Below are 20,629 nucleotides of genomic sequence, written 5' to 3'. Positions count from 1 at the left end.
AAAAAATTTTTTTTCAAAAACCTCAAAGCTCTTTCTTTCAGTGAAATAGTCCTAAGGACTCTGACCATATTTTAATTGTATTAAGCAAGGTGATGTTTAAAAGAAAACAGTAAAAGCTAAACATAGTTAAAAACATAGATACCGGGATCCCTGGGTGGCGCAGCGGTTTGGCGCCACACTTTGGCCCAGAGCGCGATCCTGGAGACCCGGGATCGAATCCCATGTCAGGCTCCCGGTGCATGGAGCCTTCTTCTCCCTCTGCCCGTGTCTCTGCCTCTCTCTCTGTGACTATCATAAAAAAAACAAAAACAAAACAAAAAAAACATAGATACCGTAAGGGGCACCTGTGTGGCCCAGTGGTTGAGTGTCTGCCTTTGGTTCAGGTTGTATGTCAGGGTCCGGGGATGGAGTCTCACAAGAGGCTCCCTGTGGGGAGCCTGCTTCACCCTCTGCCTATGTCTCTGCCTCTGTGTGTCTCTCATAATAAATAAAATCTTTTAAAAAATTGATACTGTAAGTTATGTATAAAAGGAAATTTGGAAAAACGGTATTTTAAAATCATCTGAGATTGGAAATTCATACTTTCCCCCAGCCTCATTACATGCGGGTTCTTGTGATCTTGGCTCCAAATCCGTTAGATTCTATACGTCAGGCAATTAGAAGACATAGGTGCCAAACAAGTGGAATCCAGAATAGATACTCAGGTATGATCCATGAGGGCAGGAGGAATTGAGAGGCGTTCATTACTCTAGAAATGGTGAAACAGAATCACATTTGTGATGTTGCCTTAGGGTATCAAAACAACTGAAGGATATTATGGAATGCTAAAGGGTAGATGCTCAATCACCACCCTAACCATATATGGAATGTTTGCCTAAGGCAAATGTCTTCATCTCTCTCCTTCATTCCTTGAGATTAGCTGTTTCTCAAATTAATGTATACTTTCCCTGTTATCTATGTCCAGGTAACTGCTTCAGGTTACCTTGGTCAAGATATATGTTATCACCCCACATCCCAACTAATAAAGGCATCCATATTTTCTCTATCACTTTTCATATACAGAAACTAGTTATTGGTGAAAAACTGGAATACTGAACACTAGGTAGTCTCCTAAGAAATGCTTGAGGAATCATTAACCATTAGTTAGAAAATGAGGGTTGCTATCAGGAGCTCCTCATTGTAAATTCCAACTTAGTTACATATGCAATCACTTTTCTACTTGCTTGAGCTTCTTGTATTAACTTCTAGGGGATGAATGTCTAACTTGGTGAAGTGTCCTAAGCATCACACTCCAAGTGAATTGCATGTGACAGTTCGTATTTTAAGCCTGATCATCCCAAACATGATCTCCAAATATGGTTTAAAATGTTTTTATATAGCTATTATATAAATTATATTCAGCCAAGTATAAAAATAATTTTATAAATAAATTCTATATCTACAATGAAGCCTATAGAGGCTAGGGATGCTGTGAAAACAAATGGTTTTGGGGGTACATCAAATATTAAAACAAGAGATAAGCCCAAAGAGAAAAATATTAGAAACTTTTTCTCTTGACTTCGTTTTGTATCATATAGAACACGAATGCTGAAGAAAATTAAAGAAATGAGATAGTGAGGAATTATATACATTTAAATATATTTTAACTTCATTTGCTACATTTCAACATGGTGTATGTATCCTATTTGGCTTTAGTTTGGCAAGGGGTCATCTGAAGTGGTGAGATCTGGAAGAATTCCAATAGACCAGCTACATCCAGGGAAAAAAGAACTACTGATGTTCCTGAACAGCTGCCTTGGGGAGGGAGAGGGTTCAACATCCTATAATATATGGGGTTTACCACATAGGTAGCCCTTTACCTTCTTGTGTGCCACACACTGTTGTGTATTTTGCAAACACAACAGATTTCATATCCATAATATCTCTAACCACTCCCTTGACCTATAGAGGGCTAATCAGGGCTGGAAGGAAATATGAAAAACACAAGGCACCAAATTTGAAGAGAAACCAGAGAGTTTCAATTCCTCAGAGAATACGAACAAAGGGAAACATGTTCCACTTACATAAATATAAAGTTTTTGTACTTAAAAAGGCTGGGTAGGGCATCTAGTTCTAGTAACATTGGCTGAACTGCAAAGTACAGACATTTCACTGTACCCATATGAGGAACCAGAACAATCAACTTGTTGTATAGTCTAACAAAGAGCTTAAATACTTTAAATGAATGAATGATTTTCAGTGAGGGAACATAAGTGAGTAACTCTTATTATCTCTCTCCTGAGAATATAAAGGGAAGCACAATGTTAAAAATATTTAAGTCAAAAAAATATTTAAGTCCTTATCGTATAAGCATATGACTGAAGACCTTATTTAATGGGATCTTTCCTATGAACCCGCTGGTGGATGTGGAGGTTGGAGCTCTGGCTGAAACCCTTCCCACACTTGCTGCATTCGTAAGGCTTCTCTCCAGTATGCACTCTCTGGTGGATGAGGAGTTTTGAGCTCTGGCTAAATCCCTTTCCACACTTGCCACAGTGATAGGGCTTCTCTCCAGTGTGGACTCTGAGATGGATGCGGAGATCAGAGCTCTGGCTGAAGCCCTTCCCACACTCATAGCACTGGAAAGGCTTTTCACCTGTGTGTATGCAGCGGTGAATGTGAAGGTTCGAACTCTGACTGAAGCCCTTCCCACATTCCCCACACTTGTAGGGCCTCTCCCCAGTGTGAACTCGCTGGTGGATGTGCAGGTTGGAGCGCTGACTGAAACTCATACCACACTCCCCACACTCATAGGGCTTCTCACCAGTGTGCACTCGCTGGTGGATATGCAGTTTGGAGCTCTGACTAAAGCCCTTTCCACACTTGTCACATTTATAAGGCTTCTCGCCTGTATGGACTGCGTGATGAATGAGCAGACTTGAACTCCTTGTGAAGCCTTTCCCACACTTGTCACACTTATAGGGTTTCTCATCTGTGTGGGCTGCTCTATGGATCAGAAGACTGGAGCTCCTTGTAAAGCCCTTCCCACACTGCTCACATTTGTAGGGCTTTTCTTCTGTGTGGTGTCTTTGATGAAGTAGTAGTTCTGAGTGCTCACTGAAGTCCTTACCACACTGACTACATCTGTGTAATTTCTCTGCAGTGTGGATTTTCTCACATGGATGACCATCTGAGCTGTTGTTACTTCTCTTCCCAAGGTTGTAATGGTTACAAGCTTTCTCTGTATGAGCTCCCCGATGACTACGACCGACCACTTGTGATTTCCAACCACAAATGTCTTTGTAGTTACAGTCAAAGAGATCCAAAGAGTCTTTCACTTGGCCATTCTGGCAATTTGTCTCACCACTGACCAATGGTGCGACGAGGTCTATTACGTCAGACATAAGTTTAATTTGAAGGTTCTCTGAACAGTGGTCCATGGAAGGACTTTCTCCCCGCAAGACTTTTTTCTCAGTGCTTTCTTCAGTTACAAACAGACTTTTGCTTTTCTGAGGATCCTGAGACTCATTTTCACAGAATGTCACTGAGGAGGCCTGTGTGGCCATTTGGCTTGGGACTTTCAAAGGCAAATATTCTTCACTTGCCATGTTTTTGTAATCATCACTTTGAAGAGTTACCACACTGCTCTTATTTCTGGAAATATAGAAGATGTTTCTCCCTACTTCTGATAAGGGGGAAAATCTAATTCAGGATTCCTGTACACTTCTCCTGGAAGAATTCACAATATAATTCCGACTCTGTTATTGTACTGGTCATATCTTCTAAAATTAGCTGGCAGAAAAGCCCCTATGTAATAGATCCCTAAGTCCTTTGTCTTGAAGATTCTCCATAGAATTTTCATTCAAGTCTCCTAGGGAACAAAGAGAATTCAGTGATAAGAACATACAAAGAGTAGATTTCAAGATTTTAGAACTGGATTGCCTAATGCCTAAAGATTTAATATCTAGGAAAAAGTTGAGTCTTGTCCTTATAGTTATGTCCATATTGGGTTCATATTAGAGAAAGCTCAGCTGTATGAGACAGAAATCTTGTCTTGGCTTTTAGGCATAGCCAATAAAAGTGTTTTTCCCCTATCCTGCAGAGGCTATGAATCCCATGTCCTTGTCACAAATATTTCATTTCACTTTACTCAATTAAATTTGCATTTAATTGGTAACCCACTTTAATAGGTGCTGAGGATACAAAAAGAAAACAGAAATTCTTTTGCTTAGCAAGCTAGAGCCTATTGGGAAAAAAACAACACAAAAAAATCAACAGTGATAACACTAAGTACAACAACAGATGCATGCACAACCAGTCATGGGAGCACAAAGTAGGGGCATTCAACCTCAACCTGTGGGAAGATTTCTGGGAGTAAATGTAAGGGAGAAAAAAAAGTGAAAATGTAGAGAAAATATATGCTCAGAAAAACTATATGCAACTTCTTGTGGAGGATATAAAACAGGTGACAGTGGTAAAGAATATGCCCTGGAGAGGAAGGCAGGAATCAGAACGAAGGGCTCAGCATGTAGAACTAAGGAGTCAGGGCTACAACCCTCAGGCATTTAAAATTTAAGGACTTCAGTAGGGAGTAAAATGTCTGACTTTGTGCTTATAAACATCATCAGAAATAAGCAAGACTTCAGGCAGAGAAACAACTGCTGCAGCAAATCAGAAGCAAAATGATAAGGATGGTTATGAAGAAAAAGGGAGAAATTCATTCTATATCATGTGATGACTGACTGAACTTGGAAGGAGGCATCCAGCATGATCCTCAAGTTCCTTGCTTGAGTGATCAGGTATGAGGGTATAAATGGTAAGACAGGATGGACTTGTGAAGTAGGAACCAATAAAACAAACTTTGAGTTATTTCATTTGTGGTGCTAGTGGAACATTCTTGAACCGTTCAGTAATATGAGTCTGGAACTCTGAGAGAGAACTGTGCTAGGAATGCAGATTTTAGACTTACTAGTCTGTATGTCAGTCAAAACAATTAGAGTGAATATCTTAATATTATACTGAGATGACAAAAAAGAAGTCCACAATAATCTTGGAAAAATAGAAAGATCGCAATCAGCATAAAATGCTGAGGAACTAGATGATAAAGAGCAGATGGATGAGAAATGATGGAGAAACTAGGAAAAAAACCCAAATGCATAGCTCAAATCATGTACAGAAAGCTTCTAAAAGACTAGGAGATCTTCTCAACAAATCCTAGAAATTCAAATTCCAAACTCAGAACCAACAATTATAAAAAGAGGTTGATCCTGGGAACAGGTTTATTAATTCACATTAGGCCTTTCTTTCTCTTTCCCTCCCTTCCTTTCCTTTCTTTCTTTCCCACTCATTCATTCATTCCAGTAATCTCTACACTCAATGTGGGGCTTGAACTCATGACCCCAAGATCAAGAGTTGCATGCTCTTCCAACTGAGCTAGCCAGGCACTCCTCAAGTTAGGCATTTCCAATGGCTGGACTTTTACTGGGCGATTATCAGTGATATAATTTCACTTTACACTTTTGTGTTTGAGATTTTTATATCTTACTTGCATAAAAAAAATGGATAACCATGTTCAATTTTTATCAATTAAAAATGAAAACCTAGGACCAAGCTTAAAATTGGAAGCACATTCCCTATTCATTTTTTGCCCCTCTGCAAACCACTTTCTACACTGAGTTCCACCGACACTATGTAAATTGGATCATACCACCCTGTTGTACACTGGCTTCCCACTGAACTTAGCACGTATCCACACTTTTTACCAGTGCCTTCAAAGCCACAAATGAGCCAGGCCTGGCCCACCATGTCTTCCCTCTCTATTCTTCCCAGATGCTCCTTGTATTATTGCCACGCTGCTTCCAGGTATCAGATCTTCCCTTGTACTATTCTCTCTGCTTGGAATATTCTTATCCTAATCAGTCACCTGTTACATGTTTATTAAGCCTTTAGATCTTTCTTAGTTGAAAGATGTCAGAGGCTTTCCCTGAAACTTTCAGCAATACATATATTATCAGTCTTGACCCATCCCATGCCTTTATTCTCTCAGGGCACACTATTCTATCCTTCCCAGGATGTAGCAATTTATTAAAATATGTTGTGTTTATTTAATGCCTCTTTGACAAGACTGTTAAGAAATATATATATTTTAAAAGATTTTATTTATTCATGAGAGACAGAGAGAGAGAGAGAGAGAGAGGGGCAGAGACACAGGCAGAGGGTGAAGCAGGCTCCATGCAGGGAGCCCGACATGGAACTCGATCTGGGGTATCCAGGATCACGCCCTGGGCTGAAGGTGGTGCTAAACCGCTGAGCCACCTGGGCTGCCCGAAATATTTCTTCTTTGCTAAACTCCATAGTAGTCAATTTTATTTATTTATTTTTAAAAAATTATTTATTTATTTATTTATTCATTGAGACACAGAGAGAAAGAGAGAGAGAGAGGGACAGAGACAGGCAGAGGGAGAAGCAGGCTCCATGCTGGGAGCCCAACGTGGGACTCAATCCAGGGTCTCCAGGATCATGCCCTGGGCTGCAGGCGGCGCTAAACCACTGCGCCACCGGGGCTGCCCCATAGTAGTCAATTTTAAAATCTTGACCATGTATACCCAGCACAAGAAATATTAAATACATTGCTTTACCTACGGGAAATTGACTGGAAACAAGGAAAATAAATCAGACTTGCAGAGCTAATATAAAAGCACACACAAAAAATATCCAATCCAGTCTGATGAGACTGTGAGCTATAAATTGAAAGTTCTGAGAACGGAGTCAAGGGCAAGGAGTAGTCAAAGGTTTCACACTGGATTTTGAATAAAATCTTAAAGGACAAAATTAATCAGGAACCAGAGCATGATACTCATCAAAGGTTCCAGAGAATGCCAGGAAGGGAGTTTTGAGGCTCTAAACCAGCAATTAAAGGTAATTCCAGGTTTTCCTGCAAAAAGTGACATGATAAATATGTTAGGGGAGACAGGTCTACTTGTCACATCTAATTTGAGCCTGATGAATGATGTCAACAATTTGGCTTACTGTTACCATTGTTAGCATTCAGTGGACTCATTTTAGAGCTATCTGTGGGACTGAGTGTTATTTACAAGAACTGAAAGTCAATGGGATACCTGGGTGACTCAGCAATTGAGCATCTGCCTTTGGCTCAGGGTGTGATCCTGGGGTCCTGGGATTGAGTCCTGCAGCAGGCTCCCTGCAGGGAACCTGCTTCTCCCTCAGCCTATGTCTCTACCTCTCTCTTTGTGTCTCTCATGAATAAATAAATAAAATCTTAAAAAAAAAAAAAAAGAACTGAAAGTCAAAAAAGAATTGGTGAGAGAGTTACAGATGCTGGGGATGGTGAGGGATAAACTTAATAATGGCTTATTTCTAATCTAGGCTGCAGGAAGAATGTGGATACTACAAAAGTGGGAATACAAGAACTTAAATCATTTAGGAAATCCTCAATATACTGAATGTGAAGTGACAATGGATATTCAAGTGTACACAGCCCACAGCCAAGAAAGTCATAAGAACAGAGTCTCATATGAGGATAGGAAATGAAGACACTACAGTTATTACAGTAGAAAGGATAGTTGAGGCCATTTATGTGTGCTAGCTCTTTGAGGGAGGCAGACGAGTGTACAGATACAGTGTGCATCCTCAACAGGGGCACCTTGACACCAAGGGATGAAAACAAAACAAAACAACACACACGAAAAAAGGTTGAGAAACACTGATAGATGGTGATCTGAAGGCAAAGAGCCTTTTAAGATTTCTAAAGTTAGAGGAAAGACAGAGAAGCCAGTGAACATACAGAGAAAAGAAATAGGAGGAAGGCCAGAGGAAATAGGAAAACTATGACTTCATATATGTCAGGAAATTTGAAGATTAAGATGAACACTATCGAAGGCATTAGAAGAATTGGTAACAGTAAATTTGAAAGAAAAGTTTAAAAAGGAAAAGCTCTGAAAGGAACAAAAGTTTAATTTGCGACCTCCAGGTGAGCAATTCTGGTACACAAAAAGAGCACAGGCATTTGGTTTACAGAAAGAAAATGGAAACACAGGGCTCTTACTACTTATAGGGACCAATTTACTCTGTGGTGTTTTCCTTACTCCCCAGGTTTAGTTGAAAATAATAGTTTGAGAGCTACAGTTATAAGGGAAGAGAGTCGGGGATCCCTGGGTGGCTCAGTGGTTTGGCACCTGCCTTTGGCCAATGCATGATCCTGGGGTCCCAGGATGGAGTCCTACATTGGGGGACTCCTTGCATGGAGCCTGCTTCTCCCTCTGTCTGTGTCTCCGCCTCTCTTTCTCTCTGTGTCTCTCATGAATAAATAAAACCTTAAAAAAAAAAAAAAAAGGAGAATCATGTGGACAGAGGCAGGAAAAAGCCCCAAAAGCCACTATGACAGGCTACTTTGTTTCAGTGGTTTTTGTGCAATGTCTGTTTTTACTACAAAATGGCAATTTCACAGGTTTTAACCTAGTAGGTATATATGTATCTTACATGTAATTAAAAATTCTTTATCATTAATCACTTATAAATCATTAATGTGGCAGCCCCACTCTTCCTCAGACAAGCCCCAGAGACTGTTATCCTGGAAACTTCAAGACACTCAAAAAAAAAAAAAAAGACTCAAGAGAACAATTTGCTGAATGCTCTAACCTCACATTTCTTAATGTCCTTAGAGTAGTGCTAATGATCTCCATCTCATTTCTTCACACTCAAAAACCATAACCAGGGCTATTTCACTATGTGGACCACTCTGCTTTTGAAATATTAATCTCTTAATATCTTAATCCTTAAAAACATTTTTTTAAAAAGATTTTATTTATTTATTCATGAGAGAGAGAGAGAGGCAGAGGGAGAAGCAGGCTCCATCGCAGGGAGCCCCATGTGGGACTCGATCCCAGGACTCCAGGATCACGCCCTAAGCCAAAGGAAGACCTTAACCGCTGAGCCACCCAGGCATCCCTCCTTAAAAACATCTTCATGATGTTTTTGCTCATCTTCCTCTATCACACGTGCTTTATCAATATCACCACACTCAACTCTTCCTCTTTTTTTCCTCCCAGCCAAAATATACTTCTGATCTCAAGTCTTTCCCAAGTCCCATTAATCATATGTTCTTTCTTGTTCTAAACTAAGCAGTTGAACATTCATGGAAAAAAAAAATAGCACACATACACAAACTATAAAATACTCTCCTTAGGTATTCCAAAGTATTTACCTCCAGCCCTGTTTCCCCTCACCTCTAAGCTCCAAATCTATCATCTGCACTTGGATGTCTAGGAGGCACTTAATATTTAATAGACCCCAACGGAACTCTTGCTCCCAACGATCTCCATCAATATCTGCTCTTCCCTAGGGATCCCCTTTTTAGTAAATGGTCACACAATCCACTCAATTGCTGAAGCCGAAGTCCAGAAGTCATTTTGATTCTCTCTTTTCTTCCTCACATTTTATCCATCACCAAGTCCTACCTATAAAATGTATCAGAATCTATCCACGTCTCCCCACTTTGCCCAGTTATGGTTACAAGCCCCAGCTATCATGAAGTCCTAACTGTACCAACCTCCCAATTTGTCTATCTGCTTCCACACTTGCTCTCCAACACAATGATTTTCTATATAGTAGCCAGGGTGATCTTTTAAAACATACAGCACTCAGGTATGAAACCCTCCAAAGGCTTTGCAATGGGCATCAAGTAAGATCCAGACTCTTCATCTTGGTCTGCAAGGCTTTACAGACTGAGATCCTGTCACTTCTCCAAAGTCAGCCCGAATCACTTCTCCCTAGGTGTCACACTCAGCCCTAGTGACCTTGTAGGTCCTTGACAACACCAAACTTATCCCAACTTAGGGCCTTTGCACTGGCTGTCCCCTCTGCCCAGAATGTTTATTTCCTACATCTTCACATGCCTGGTTCCTTATTATTCAGGGCGAGCCAAACTGCCACTCCTCAGAGAAGCATTTCCTTGATTGCTTAATCCGCAGTGGCACCCAGAAACTGTCACTTCTTGTTTTAATTTCTTTGTACTACTTATGTCTTATCCCATTTTCTTATTTACTCATTTGCTTTCTTATTTAATAAACTCTCCCCACTAAGATATTTATTCCTTAAGAACAGAGAGACAGTTGATCCTTGCATCCCCAAGGTCTCAAGGAATGCCTGGCATCTAATAGGAGTCCATAAGTTAATTTAGTTAACTTCACAGTGACTCTGGTTCCTTCCAGGGTTCTGCTGATGGAGCAACACTTCTCAAACTACCCCTGGTGAAGGACTAGTTTATTTTAAAATGTTTCTAATATGACAGACTTTTGTCATAGGTATTTTTGAAAAATACAATAAAAAAAGAGTTACTAGAAAATAAAAACCTAGATGTATAAAATACTAACACCATTTTTAAAATACATTTTTAAACACTCTTAGTTTCTCTCCTTATGTCTTTGCAGACTGGTAACAAGCAGTCTGTGGGCTGGCAAGAGGCCACGGGCAACACCCTGAAAAGCAGAATGACAGAATACACACAAAATGACTGAGAACCAAGTGAAGCCAAAGACGCAGTTCAACTCTGGGCCAGGGAAATGCCTCATAACCTTCAGAACTCCGACCCCTCAGGCCTGAGGCTGAAGCGGCACTACCTACTCGCTCCTCAAGGAACTGAAGACAACCAGGCTGCTTATAGGAGTGACACGACTACCCTACTTATTACCCGTGGAGAAGGTGATAATGAGGGAAGGTGGCAGTTCCCTTTTCAAGGCCATGGGTCTCCACTGTGTCTGAGGTGAAAGCGATGAGACTGGGCTCAAGCAGCCTGCAAATCCAGAGGTACCTGGGTGGCTTAGTCAGTTGAGTGTTTAACCCTACCTTGATTGGGATTGAGCCTCGTGTTGGGCTCCACACTCAGTGGGGAGTTTGCTTGAGGATCTCCCTTCCTTCCCCCTACACGTGCTCCTCCCAAATAAATAAATCTTAAAGAAAAAGAAGTCTGCAAGTCCCTGCGCAAGAGTGGGACAGAGAAGGGGTACAAGTGGAGCTTACACCTCAGGGAGCCATACATACACCCATTAGGACAACAGGGCCTAAAGTACATCAAGCAGTAGTATTAGCCACTCATGACCAGATGTTCTTTTCTTTCTTTTTTTTATTTTTATTTATGATAGTCACACACACACACACACACACACACACACACACACACACACACAGAGAGGCAGAGACACAGGCAGAGGGAGAAGCAGGCTCCATGCACTGGGAGCCCGACGTGGGATTCGATCCCGGGTCTCCAGGATCGCGCCCTGGGCCAAAGGCAGGCGCCAAACCGCTGTGCCACCCAGGGATCCCCAGATGTTCTTTTCAACCTCAGAGAACAAGGTTTCTTTCCATCCAAGGCTAACCCCTCCCAATGCATTCTAGATCCAATCCTTTTCTTCCTTCTGAAATTCAAGTCCATCAATTATCTTTTTTCCCTTTCATTTCTTATCCATCTTCTACTCAGTCATCTGGATGGTCTAAGACTCCTATCCTATCTCAATAATATTCAAACCACTTTAGATCTTGTCAACTCATCTCCCAAATCTCCCTCCAAATTGTTACCTCTTCTTTATTGTCATTGCCACTGTCCTCAGTAAGGCCATTGTTTCTTACCTCGATCACAATAACTCCTTATCAAGTCTTTAAAATACAAGTTTTGTCACCTTTCAATCCACAAACTGAAAGACAAAGTTACTAATTTTTTTGAGATCTCATAAATAGAGTGGTGAGGGCAATTCCATGCCAAGAATGGAAAGGGCATAGATATATATTACACATATTTATTTATTTATATAATATGTAATAACATATATTATATTATACATATATATTTATTTTTTAGAGGATATATTGATGGACTACTAACTGCAGTAGATTGAAGATTCCAGAAGAAGAAATGGTAGGACAGTGGGCTAAATGAAAGGAATCAGTATGACAAAGGAAAAGGGAAAGAAAATAGTGGTTCTGCTAAAGACAAAGTTGGGAATGAAGGAATTTGAGTAATGAAGTTTCCCCCACTATCATCTGGAGCTAATAAATTACATCCCAGGTGGACTCGATATCTGAGTTTGAAAGCTAACCAAAGGGGTCCGGTCATGGGACTAGTAGTTTTCTGTTCCCACCCAACAAATGTCAAGCTCCTTAAAACTACTTATTTCATGTGGCTTTCCACTTCCTTCCCAGAGTCCATCCTTGCTGAATCCAACAATTTACTTAGAGGCAGTAAATAGTAATGCAAGTCAGGAGGTGGACAAGAGCTATTGTCACACTGGATTACCCTCAGTCAACCAAATGTCATGTTGTAGTCTAGAATAGCCCTTTACATGCTGCTTCTGCCTTGACTTATATTTCTCCCATCCATCTTACAACTCCTTTCATTTTAGGACAATCAACAACTGCCTTTCTGAAGCATAGGATAAGTTAAATGCCTCCTCCTCCTCCAATTTCTCATAGTATTTTCACATAGCTCTATCAAAGCTATAAAATCTGTCTTCCATATTGGCTACAGGATTCTAAAGGATAATAGGGGCCATGTTCAGCTAATTTTTAAATCCCCAGCAATGAGCACAACTGACTAGGAATCTAAATGATATTTATAAATTCACATTCAATTTAAATGAATAATGAAAAGATACAACTAAAACTGAACTTTGAGATCATCAAAGAAAACACTCTTAATTTTAAAATGAGAAAGCCAAGGCTCATGACACTGAAGTGACTTACTCAAGTTCACAGAGGGAGGGGTTAAATTGGGACTCCTGACTTTCAGCAGACTCAAGGACAGTCTGGTACATAAGACAACACTCAGTAAGTATCCAAGGAAGGAAATCCTTTCTTTAAATTCAAGTTATTAACATATATCAGAATCTCAAAATTTCACTATATTAGCAATCCCTAACTTTGTGATAAATAGTCTTCATCAGGGACCAGGTAGAGGAAAAGGAAAATACAGAAAGCACAGGGGCTTATTCACATTAATTTCCATTCATGTCCTCTGGACCTTTTCAAGCCACAGAGATGGCATGCTTTCAGGACCTTGAGGGAGCTTACTGCCTTCTAAACGGATTTTTATAAGAGCTCATGGTCTCTTCCTATGCACATAGGAACTGTATTTGCCAACCAAAAAGATGGTCTTGCGGTGATAGTATTAAGAGCTAATTATTTCTTCCTTAAAATCCAGCCTGATATTTGATTCAAGTAACTTCTGGTGTAATTGACCTATTTAGTTATGGAGAGGGAATAGCATGGAGTTAGAAGACAAGCGGTTTCCTTCTGATTCTACTACTCTGCAACAAAGAACAGTGCTTCCCGTTAGCTCTCTCAGAATTAGAGCTCTCCTCTGCAAAACGCCAGCACCAAGGCTGATCCTTCCCATTTCAAACATTCTATGACCATAAGTGACCATCCTGAGGCATGGTTTTATAGAGATAAGTAAGAAATCAGATTCCTAAAAAGTGCTACTTGGTAATTTAACAATTTATTGTACCAATTAAACATGCAGATATGTTGGTAAAGAGACAAAGCAACCAGAGCACAAAAGATGAATAACCCATCTTACCTACCTTAACGATGCTTATATCAGTATGTAGAGAAATATCTCACAATAAATCCAACAAATCTTTGGATGTACAAAGGCCAATGGGATTTAAGAAAAAAAGTGAAATTCTCCTGTTAGTAGGTTGAATGGAGAGAGTGTCTAGGACTCTTAATTCTTAAAAAACACCACATATAGCTAATGAACAGCCTGGCTAAAAAGCTATTCTGGGAATGATGTGATAACTACTATGCCAGCATTTAACAAATTTTTAAATGTCTAATAAATGGTTATTGTTAATATGCAGAATCTGCTCATGGAGAGAAGCACCAAAATTTATACTTCTATCTGTTTTCCTGAGACCACTTAACACTGGCTGGAGCATGTGATAATTCTGAGTAACTTTCAATGTGTGTGAAATGTCTTGGCAGGAAAAGGGAGACTTTGAGAGAGGACCAAGCAAAGATGCTGTGTCAAGTCTTTCAAAGAATAGTTGTGTGCTCTGGGGAATGGGCAAGTTCATGGAGGGAGGGTGGTTCAATGGAAAATGGTGTGGAATTTAAACCAAGCAGCCACCTACCTGTGCAGACTCTGGAGGCATCATTCGATAGCTACATGTTCTCAGTATATTAATGTTCTTACACCCATATTTATAAAATGTATGCCTCACATACATGGCAATAAAAAGAACGTAAAGAACAAAGACAGGACCTGACAACAGACAGGCACTCGATTAATGCTGACGTTCTTCCTTTGTTCAAGCAAAGGAAGGTTATGTTCATTCTCAGACATGGCATTTTCCGAGAGAAGAAACCCCAACTCACCTGGAACCTGGTCATTTCCTCCTCTCAGGAGGGAGAGAGTCCTGGAAAGGCAGTTAAGGAAAGAGAAATGCCATGAAAATCAAGTTCACCTTGCAGGATACACACTAGTCGGTCCAGCAAGACTGTAGGAAAAAAGTTACTCTGCTCTTGCGGATCACCCCTTCGGTCAGCCCCTCACACACTCTCCGGAGATGCCTTCCGAGCCTCCCCAGGCTGCACCCCCCTCCCCGGTCTCCACCCAGGCCGAGCCTCCCCGCCAAACCCCCGAGGGTGAATAAATTCCGCTACCCCCCGCAACACTGACTGAGATGTGTCCATTTCTTCAGGGTTTCTGATTTCTGCCCTAAAGTTCGAGAAAGAGGAGGAGCTCTTGGCTTAGATGCGGTGCCTCAGAAGGGATTCTGCCTCCCTGAGGTGCTTTCCCCGACCTGCCACATCTCTGGGATGTGAGGACAGTGCTATGGGGACAGAGACCTCGGTCCCTCCAAGGGGCCCCTCGTGGTCGTCTAACGTCCGCCGAAAACCTTGGAATAAGGCCAGTCGCCACACAGAAATGGCCGGGGCGGCCAACTACGAAGCCTCCAGGCCGGCCAAAGCCAGAGCTCAGGCGAGCGGAAGATGGGCCCCTCCGCGCCGTGCCGCGGCCGCTTCTGCGCCGGGGGCCGCTCAGACTCAGGGATCAAAGTCAGGTCCGGCGGACGCAGCGGCTGTCGCGACGCCCGGGCGCACGTGCGGCCCCTGCCGCACCTCCTCCAGGTCGCGTGCCCTCCCACAGCTGCCCAGCCAGGGTTCCGGGTTTCAGCGGCCCTGCGCCTCCCCCGAGGCACTCCCACATCCCAGCCACCAGACGCCTCTCTGCCGGGGCGCTGGCTGTGCAGTCCAGAGCGTCTCACCTCCCACGTGGAATCCGACACCTGGAAGAGCAGGACTCCAGACACTGACCCGCGCCCTCGCCTAATGGCTCTGAACTACAAGTCCCAGAAAGCCGCGGGATGGCCACGCCCGCTTCCGGCGCACGCTTCCAGCGCGGGTCCGGGATACACCGACCGCGACGCCGAGGGCGCGTTCTCGGCTCTGGGTTCTGCGGGTTTGTTGGCTGTACTTTGAGGTTAGAGTCTAATTTGTTCAAGATACTTATTTATTTAAAATTTTTTTTTAGTTACAGACGCGTAAGGGTTATTTAGGAATACCCATTAAAGGATGTTTTATTTTGCCAAAGTGTTACTGGCGTGAAAAGAACGCAAATATCACCTGTAATTTTTGTCTTTGTTTTTAAAAATATTCTGAAACGAACATATGCTACTCAGCAGCAGCATCTAGAGTTCATTCATTTGGCAAACATGAGGGCCTACCATGTTCCAGGAATTTAAAAATCGCTGTGGATGTTAGACTTTAGTGGGACAAAAAAGCAATTAATTATAAATGGTATGGAATTTATTATAAAGTGATATGTGTAATGGAAAAAATAGAGCTGAGTTGGAGGATTAAGGGGTACTGGTGTGTGGGTCAGGATGTGCTTTGCAATCCTGCTGTTACTGTATATGGTTATTGGAGCAAAGATACGGAGATGAGGTAATCAGTCCTGCAACATTCAGAACTCTTTGCTATGTGTATATGCATATACATATACGTTTTAAACAACATGGGGTCGTGCCACATATATGGGCCTATAGTTTGCTTTTAAAAATTCTATAGTATGGGCAGCCGGGTGGCTCAGCGGTTTGGTGCCGCCTTCAGCCCAGGGCCTGATCCTGGGGACCCGCGGTCGGTCCCGCGTTGGGCTCCGTGCAGGGAGCCTGCAACTCCTGCTTGTGTCTCTGCCCCCACACCCCCCGCCTCTGTCTCTCATGAATAAATAAAATCTTAAAAAAAATAAAAAATAAAAATTCTATAGTATTTACTGTGTATCATAAATTTACCAGGAACACAAACCCTGCCCTCTTGAGATGCTTTTAATTGTTATAGCCTTCAAGGGGAGGGCGCCAAAATTCTTCCATGCAGCACCACTCCAGTTCTCCCCAGTACCTTCCCTTCAGGTTTATTCTGGGAGTCAAATGTTGCCTGGACTTCTCTGTATCTTCCCCCTTCATTTGTGTATTAGCTTCCAATTGTTGCTGTAATATATTACCACAAACCTAGGGACATACAACAAACACAAATTTATTTATTTTATTTTTATTTTTACCCCACATTAATTTTTATTTTTATTTTTTTTAAAAAGGCAAATTTACATTTATTTTTTTAAATAATAAATTTATTTTTTATTGGTGTTCAATTTGCCAACATACAGAATAACACCCAGTGCTCATCCCGTCATGTGCCCTCCACAGTGCCCGTCACCCACTCACCCCCACCCCCTGCCCTCCTCCCCTTCCACCACCCCTAGTTCGTTTCCCAGAGATAGGAGTCTTTATGTTCTGTCTCCCTTTCTGATATTTCCCACACATTTCTTCTCCCTTCCCTTATATTCTCTTTCACTATTATTTATATTCCCCAAATGAATGAGAACATAAAATGTTTGTCCTTCTCCAATAGACTTACTTCATTCAGCATAATAACCTCCAGTTCCATCCACGTTGAAGCAAATGGTGGGTATTTGTCATTTCTAATGGCTGAGTAATATTCCATTGTATACATAAACCACATCTTCTTTATCCATTCATCTTTCGATGGACACCGAGGCTCCTTCCACAGTTTGGCTATTGTGGACATTGCTGCTAGAAACATCAGGGTGCAGGTGTCCCGGCGTTTCATTGCATCTGTATCTTTGGGGTAAATCCCCAACAGTGCAATTGCTGGGTTGTAGGGCAGGTCTATTTTTAACTCTTTGAGGAACCTCCACACAGTTTTCCAGAGTGGCTGCACCAGTTCACATTCCCACCAACAGTGCAAGAGGGTTCCCTTTTCTCCACATCCTCTCCAACATTTGTTGTTTCCTGCCTTGTTAATTTTCCCCATTCTCACTGGTGTGAGGTGGGATCTCATTGTGGTTTTGATTTGTATTTCCCTGATGGCCAGTGATGCGGAGCATTTTCTCATGTGCTTGTTGGCCATGTCCATGTCTTCCTCTGTGAGATTTCTCTTCATGTCTTTGCCCATTTCATGATTGGATTGTTTGTTTCTTTGGTGTTGAGTTTAATAAGTTCTTTATAGATCTTGGATACTAGCCCTTTATCTGATAGGTCATTTGCAAATATCTTCTTCCATTCTGTAGGTTGTCTTTTAGTTTTGTTGACTGTATCCTTTGCTGTGCAAAAGCTTCTTATCTTGATGAAGTCCCAATAGTTCATTTTTGCTTTTGTTCCTTTCGCCTTCATGGATGTATCTTGCAAGAAGTTACTGTGGCCGAGTTCAAAAAGGGTGTTGCCTGTGTTCTCCTTTAGGATTTTGATGGAATCTTGTCTCACATTTAGATCTTTCATCCATTTTGAGTTTATCTTTGTGTATGGTGCAAGGGAGTGGTCTAGTTTCATTTTTCTGCATGTGGATGTCCAATTTTCCCAGCACCATTTATTGAAGAGACTGTTTTTCTTCCAGTGGATAGTCTTTCCTCCTTTATCGAATATTAGTTGACCATAAAGTTGAGAGTCCACTTCTGGATTCTCTATTCTGTTCCATTGATCTATGTGTCTGTTTTTGTGCCAGTACCACACTGTCTTGATGACCACAGCTTTGTAGTACAACCTGAAATCTGGTATTGTGATGCCCCCAGCTATGATTTTCTTTTTTAAAATTCCCCTGGCTATTCGGGGTCTTTTCTGATTCCACACAAATCTTAAAATAATTTGTTCCAACTCTCTGAAGCAAGTCCATGGTATTTTGATAGGGATTGCATTAAACGATAGGGATTGCATTAAACGCAAACACAAATTTATTTTCCTATTTCTGGGGGTCAGAAGTCTGAAGTCAGTTTCATTGGGCTCCATCAAGGTATCAGCATAGCTGGTTCCTTCTGGAGGCTTAGAGGAGGATCTGTTTCCTTGTCTTTTTCTTTTTTTTTAAAAATATTTTATTTATTTATTCACGAGAGACACAGAGAAAGGCAGAGACATAAGCAGAGGGATGAGCAGGCTCCCAGCAGGGAGCCCAATGCTGGACTCATTTCAGGACCCTGGGATCACCCAGGTGCCCATTTCCTTGTCTTTTTCAAAGTACATTTATTTGACAGCTTCTATTCCTTGGCTTATGGTCTCTACTTCCATCTTCAAAGTGCTTGACTCCATCCAACCTCTGCTTCTGTCATCACATTACCTTCTCTTGCACTGACTCTTCTTGTGTTCTTCTTTTAAGGACTCATATAAGGCCTTATATCAGGCCTACCTGAATAATCCAGGATAATTTCCCTATTTTGCGATCTTTAATTTAGTCACATTTACAAAATCCATTTTGCTGTATCAGGTAACATTTGGTTTCTTGGGATTAGGACAGTGACACATTTGGGTGACCTACCATGTTTGGACAATCTCCTCCTCTGAGTTACTTTCTTACCTTTTGTCTGTGGAACACAAATTATCTTCCTAGGAGATACCAGATTGGAAAGTAGAGCCTACAGATTCCAGTAGAGAAAGGTAGGCAAATGTACTTTTCTCATAGAAAGCAAAGTCATCAGCTGTGAGTGAAATGGGAGGAGTTGTCAGAGCCTTGGAGAGGAGAAGCTGTGAAGTTGTCATTTAAGAAAATGGTTGGACTAAGCAAATGTAGTAGGATAGCTGGGCAGCATTAAGGGCCCCTTGACCTTAGTGGTCATAAATTGAAAATGAGACTAATCATCATGACTATAAGTTTTTTCTCAGTCTACATCTACTACACAAGTGCAAGCACAGAACAGGCAGGGAATTGGATTCAACCAGGTTTGGTGTTTTATCAGGAGAGTATAACTAGTGAGACACACACAAAACAGTTGTATACAAAGGACTGGTAACCATAGTGATGAGCTGTGCCCTCTAAATTGGATGAGAGGTAAATGAGAACATCAGAGAGTGAGAGTCAGGGCAAGGATGACAGAATCAATGGATCAGGGAATATTTAGGAGAGCAGTTAGGTTCTACAATCCTGGTTCTATGTCTTTTAACAAATTAAGCAAGTAATTAACCTATATATATATATACCAAATACCATACCTTTATCTTATGTAACTTTTCCATACACTTTACTGAGAGGGTAGGTTTGTGTGACCCCATTTTACAGCTTTTACATTTTAAAAGTTTCAAAAAGCATATTCAGTGTCTCATAATAAGGGTGGAAAATGGATTCAAATCTAGAGTTTTTTTTTTTTAATATTCCAAAGCACGAGTTCTTCAGAGTTGACTCCCTTTATAATTACCCTGTGTTTCCATGTAATTTTCCCTTTCAGGACTTGGTTTTCTTTATTTATGAAAGGGACCCAGTAATCACAGACCTTTTCAAGGAAACCCCCAGGAAGGCAAAGGGAGTGAAAGTATTTCAGTAACTTTCTAGCATTCTGTAGGGTTGAAGATAATTACCACTGAAATGTGGTGCATTGTACTTAGAAAATGTCAGGAAGTGTTGGTAGGGATGAGTTGAGGGCCCTCATCAAGGGTTGTTATGGGGACAAAGATAATCACATTGTGTTCTGCACAGTTTAGAATCCCTGGAGAATGATCCCTGGAGAATTTCCTCCCAGGATGGTGCTGGGATCTTGGGATGTATGCTGACTGGCATTCTGCTGACAGTGATCAACTCGCCTACAAACAGATCCTGTACTCATTCACACAAACTGTATACATAAATACAATCTGTACCCCTTCACAGCATGTTCCCACAGGACCATATTCATACACAGCATGTGCTTAACACCCATTATTGTCTGTGAGAGAATACATTATTATTCCTAATTTTTTCAGTTATGTATTTTTATTTATTTATTTTTATTTTTTATTATTTTTAAAAGATTTTATTTATTCTTGAGCGACACGCAGAGAAAGAGAGAGGCAGAGACACAGGCAGAGGGAGAAGTAGGCTCCATGCAGGGAACCCAATGGGGAACTCCATCCTGGGACTCCAGGATCACGCCCCAGGCTGAAGGCAGGTGCTTGACTGCTGAGCCACCCGGGCTGCCTAGTTCATGTATTTTTAAAACTTCTTATTTTGAAATAATTATAGATTCACAGGAAGTTGGGAAAAATATACAGGGAGATCCCTGTATCCTTCACCTACTTTGTTCTAATGGCAATATCTTACAGAACTGAATTTTATAATTTTCAGGATACAGATTCTGTACATGTTTTGTTAAGTTTATACT

At 41.3% G+C, this 20,629-nt stretch overlaps 2 protein-coding genes across 14 annotated transcripts in view; one reads left to right on the top strand and one right to left on the bottom strand.

The window, feature by feature from the left end:
• The window catches only part of ZNF485 (zinc finger protein 485), a 76,781-nt gene that overhangs the window by 34,741 nt on the left and 21,411 nt on the right, over positions 1 to 20,629 (top strand). For 5 of the 13 annotated variants that reach the window (XM_072739418.1, XM_072739409.1, XM_072739412.1 and 2 more), the window contains exons 1-2: positions 14,306 to 15,475; positions 20,297 to 20,448. The gene's annotated coding sequence lies outside the window, so the exon portion shown is untranslated. Of the gene's footprint in view, positions 1 to 10,427; positions 10,699 to 14,305; positions 15,476 to 20,296; positions 20,449 to 20,629 lie in introns of those variants that run through there. The other 8 variants (XM_072739421.1, XM_072739411.1, XM_072739408.1 and 5 more) reach the window with 7 other exon arrangements.
• Positions 1,996 to 14,735, bottom strand: ZNF239 (zinc finger protein 239). Its single transcript, XM_072739423.1, is given in 6 exon segments — positions 1,996 to 3,643; positions 3,646 to 3,729; positions 3,732 to 3,783; positions 3,786 to 3,850; positions 14,368 to 14,408; positions 14,672 to 14,735. Coding segments are annotated over 6 exon segments (1,533 nt in total). The 5' UTR covers positions 14,686 to 14,735; the 3' UTR covers positions 1,996 to 2,366.

The sequence above is a fragment of the Vulpes vulpes genome, chromosome 15, assembly GCF_048418805.1.
Source record: "Vulpes vulpes isolate BD-2025 chromosome 15, VulVul3, whole genome shotgun sequence".
NCBI classification, from domain to species: Eukaryota; Metazoa; Chordata; class Mammalia; order Carnivora; family Canidae; genus Vulpes; species Vulpes vulpes.
Note: the sequence above shows the minus strand (reverse complement) of the source record. Positions and strands in the feature narration are given on the sequence as shown.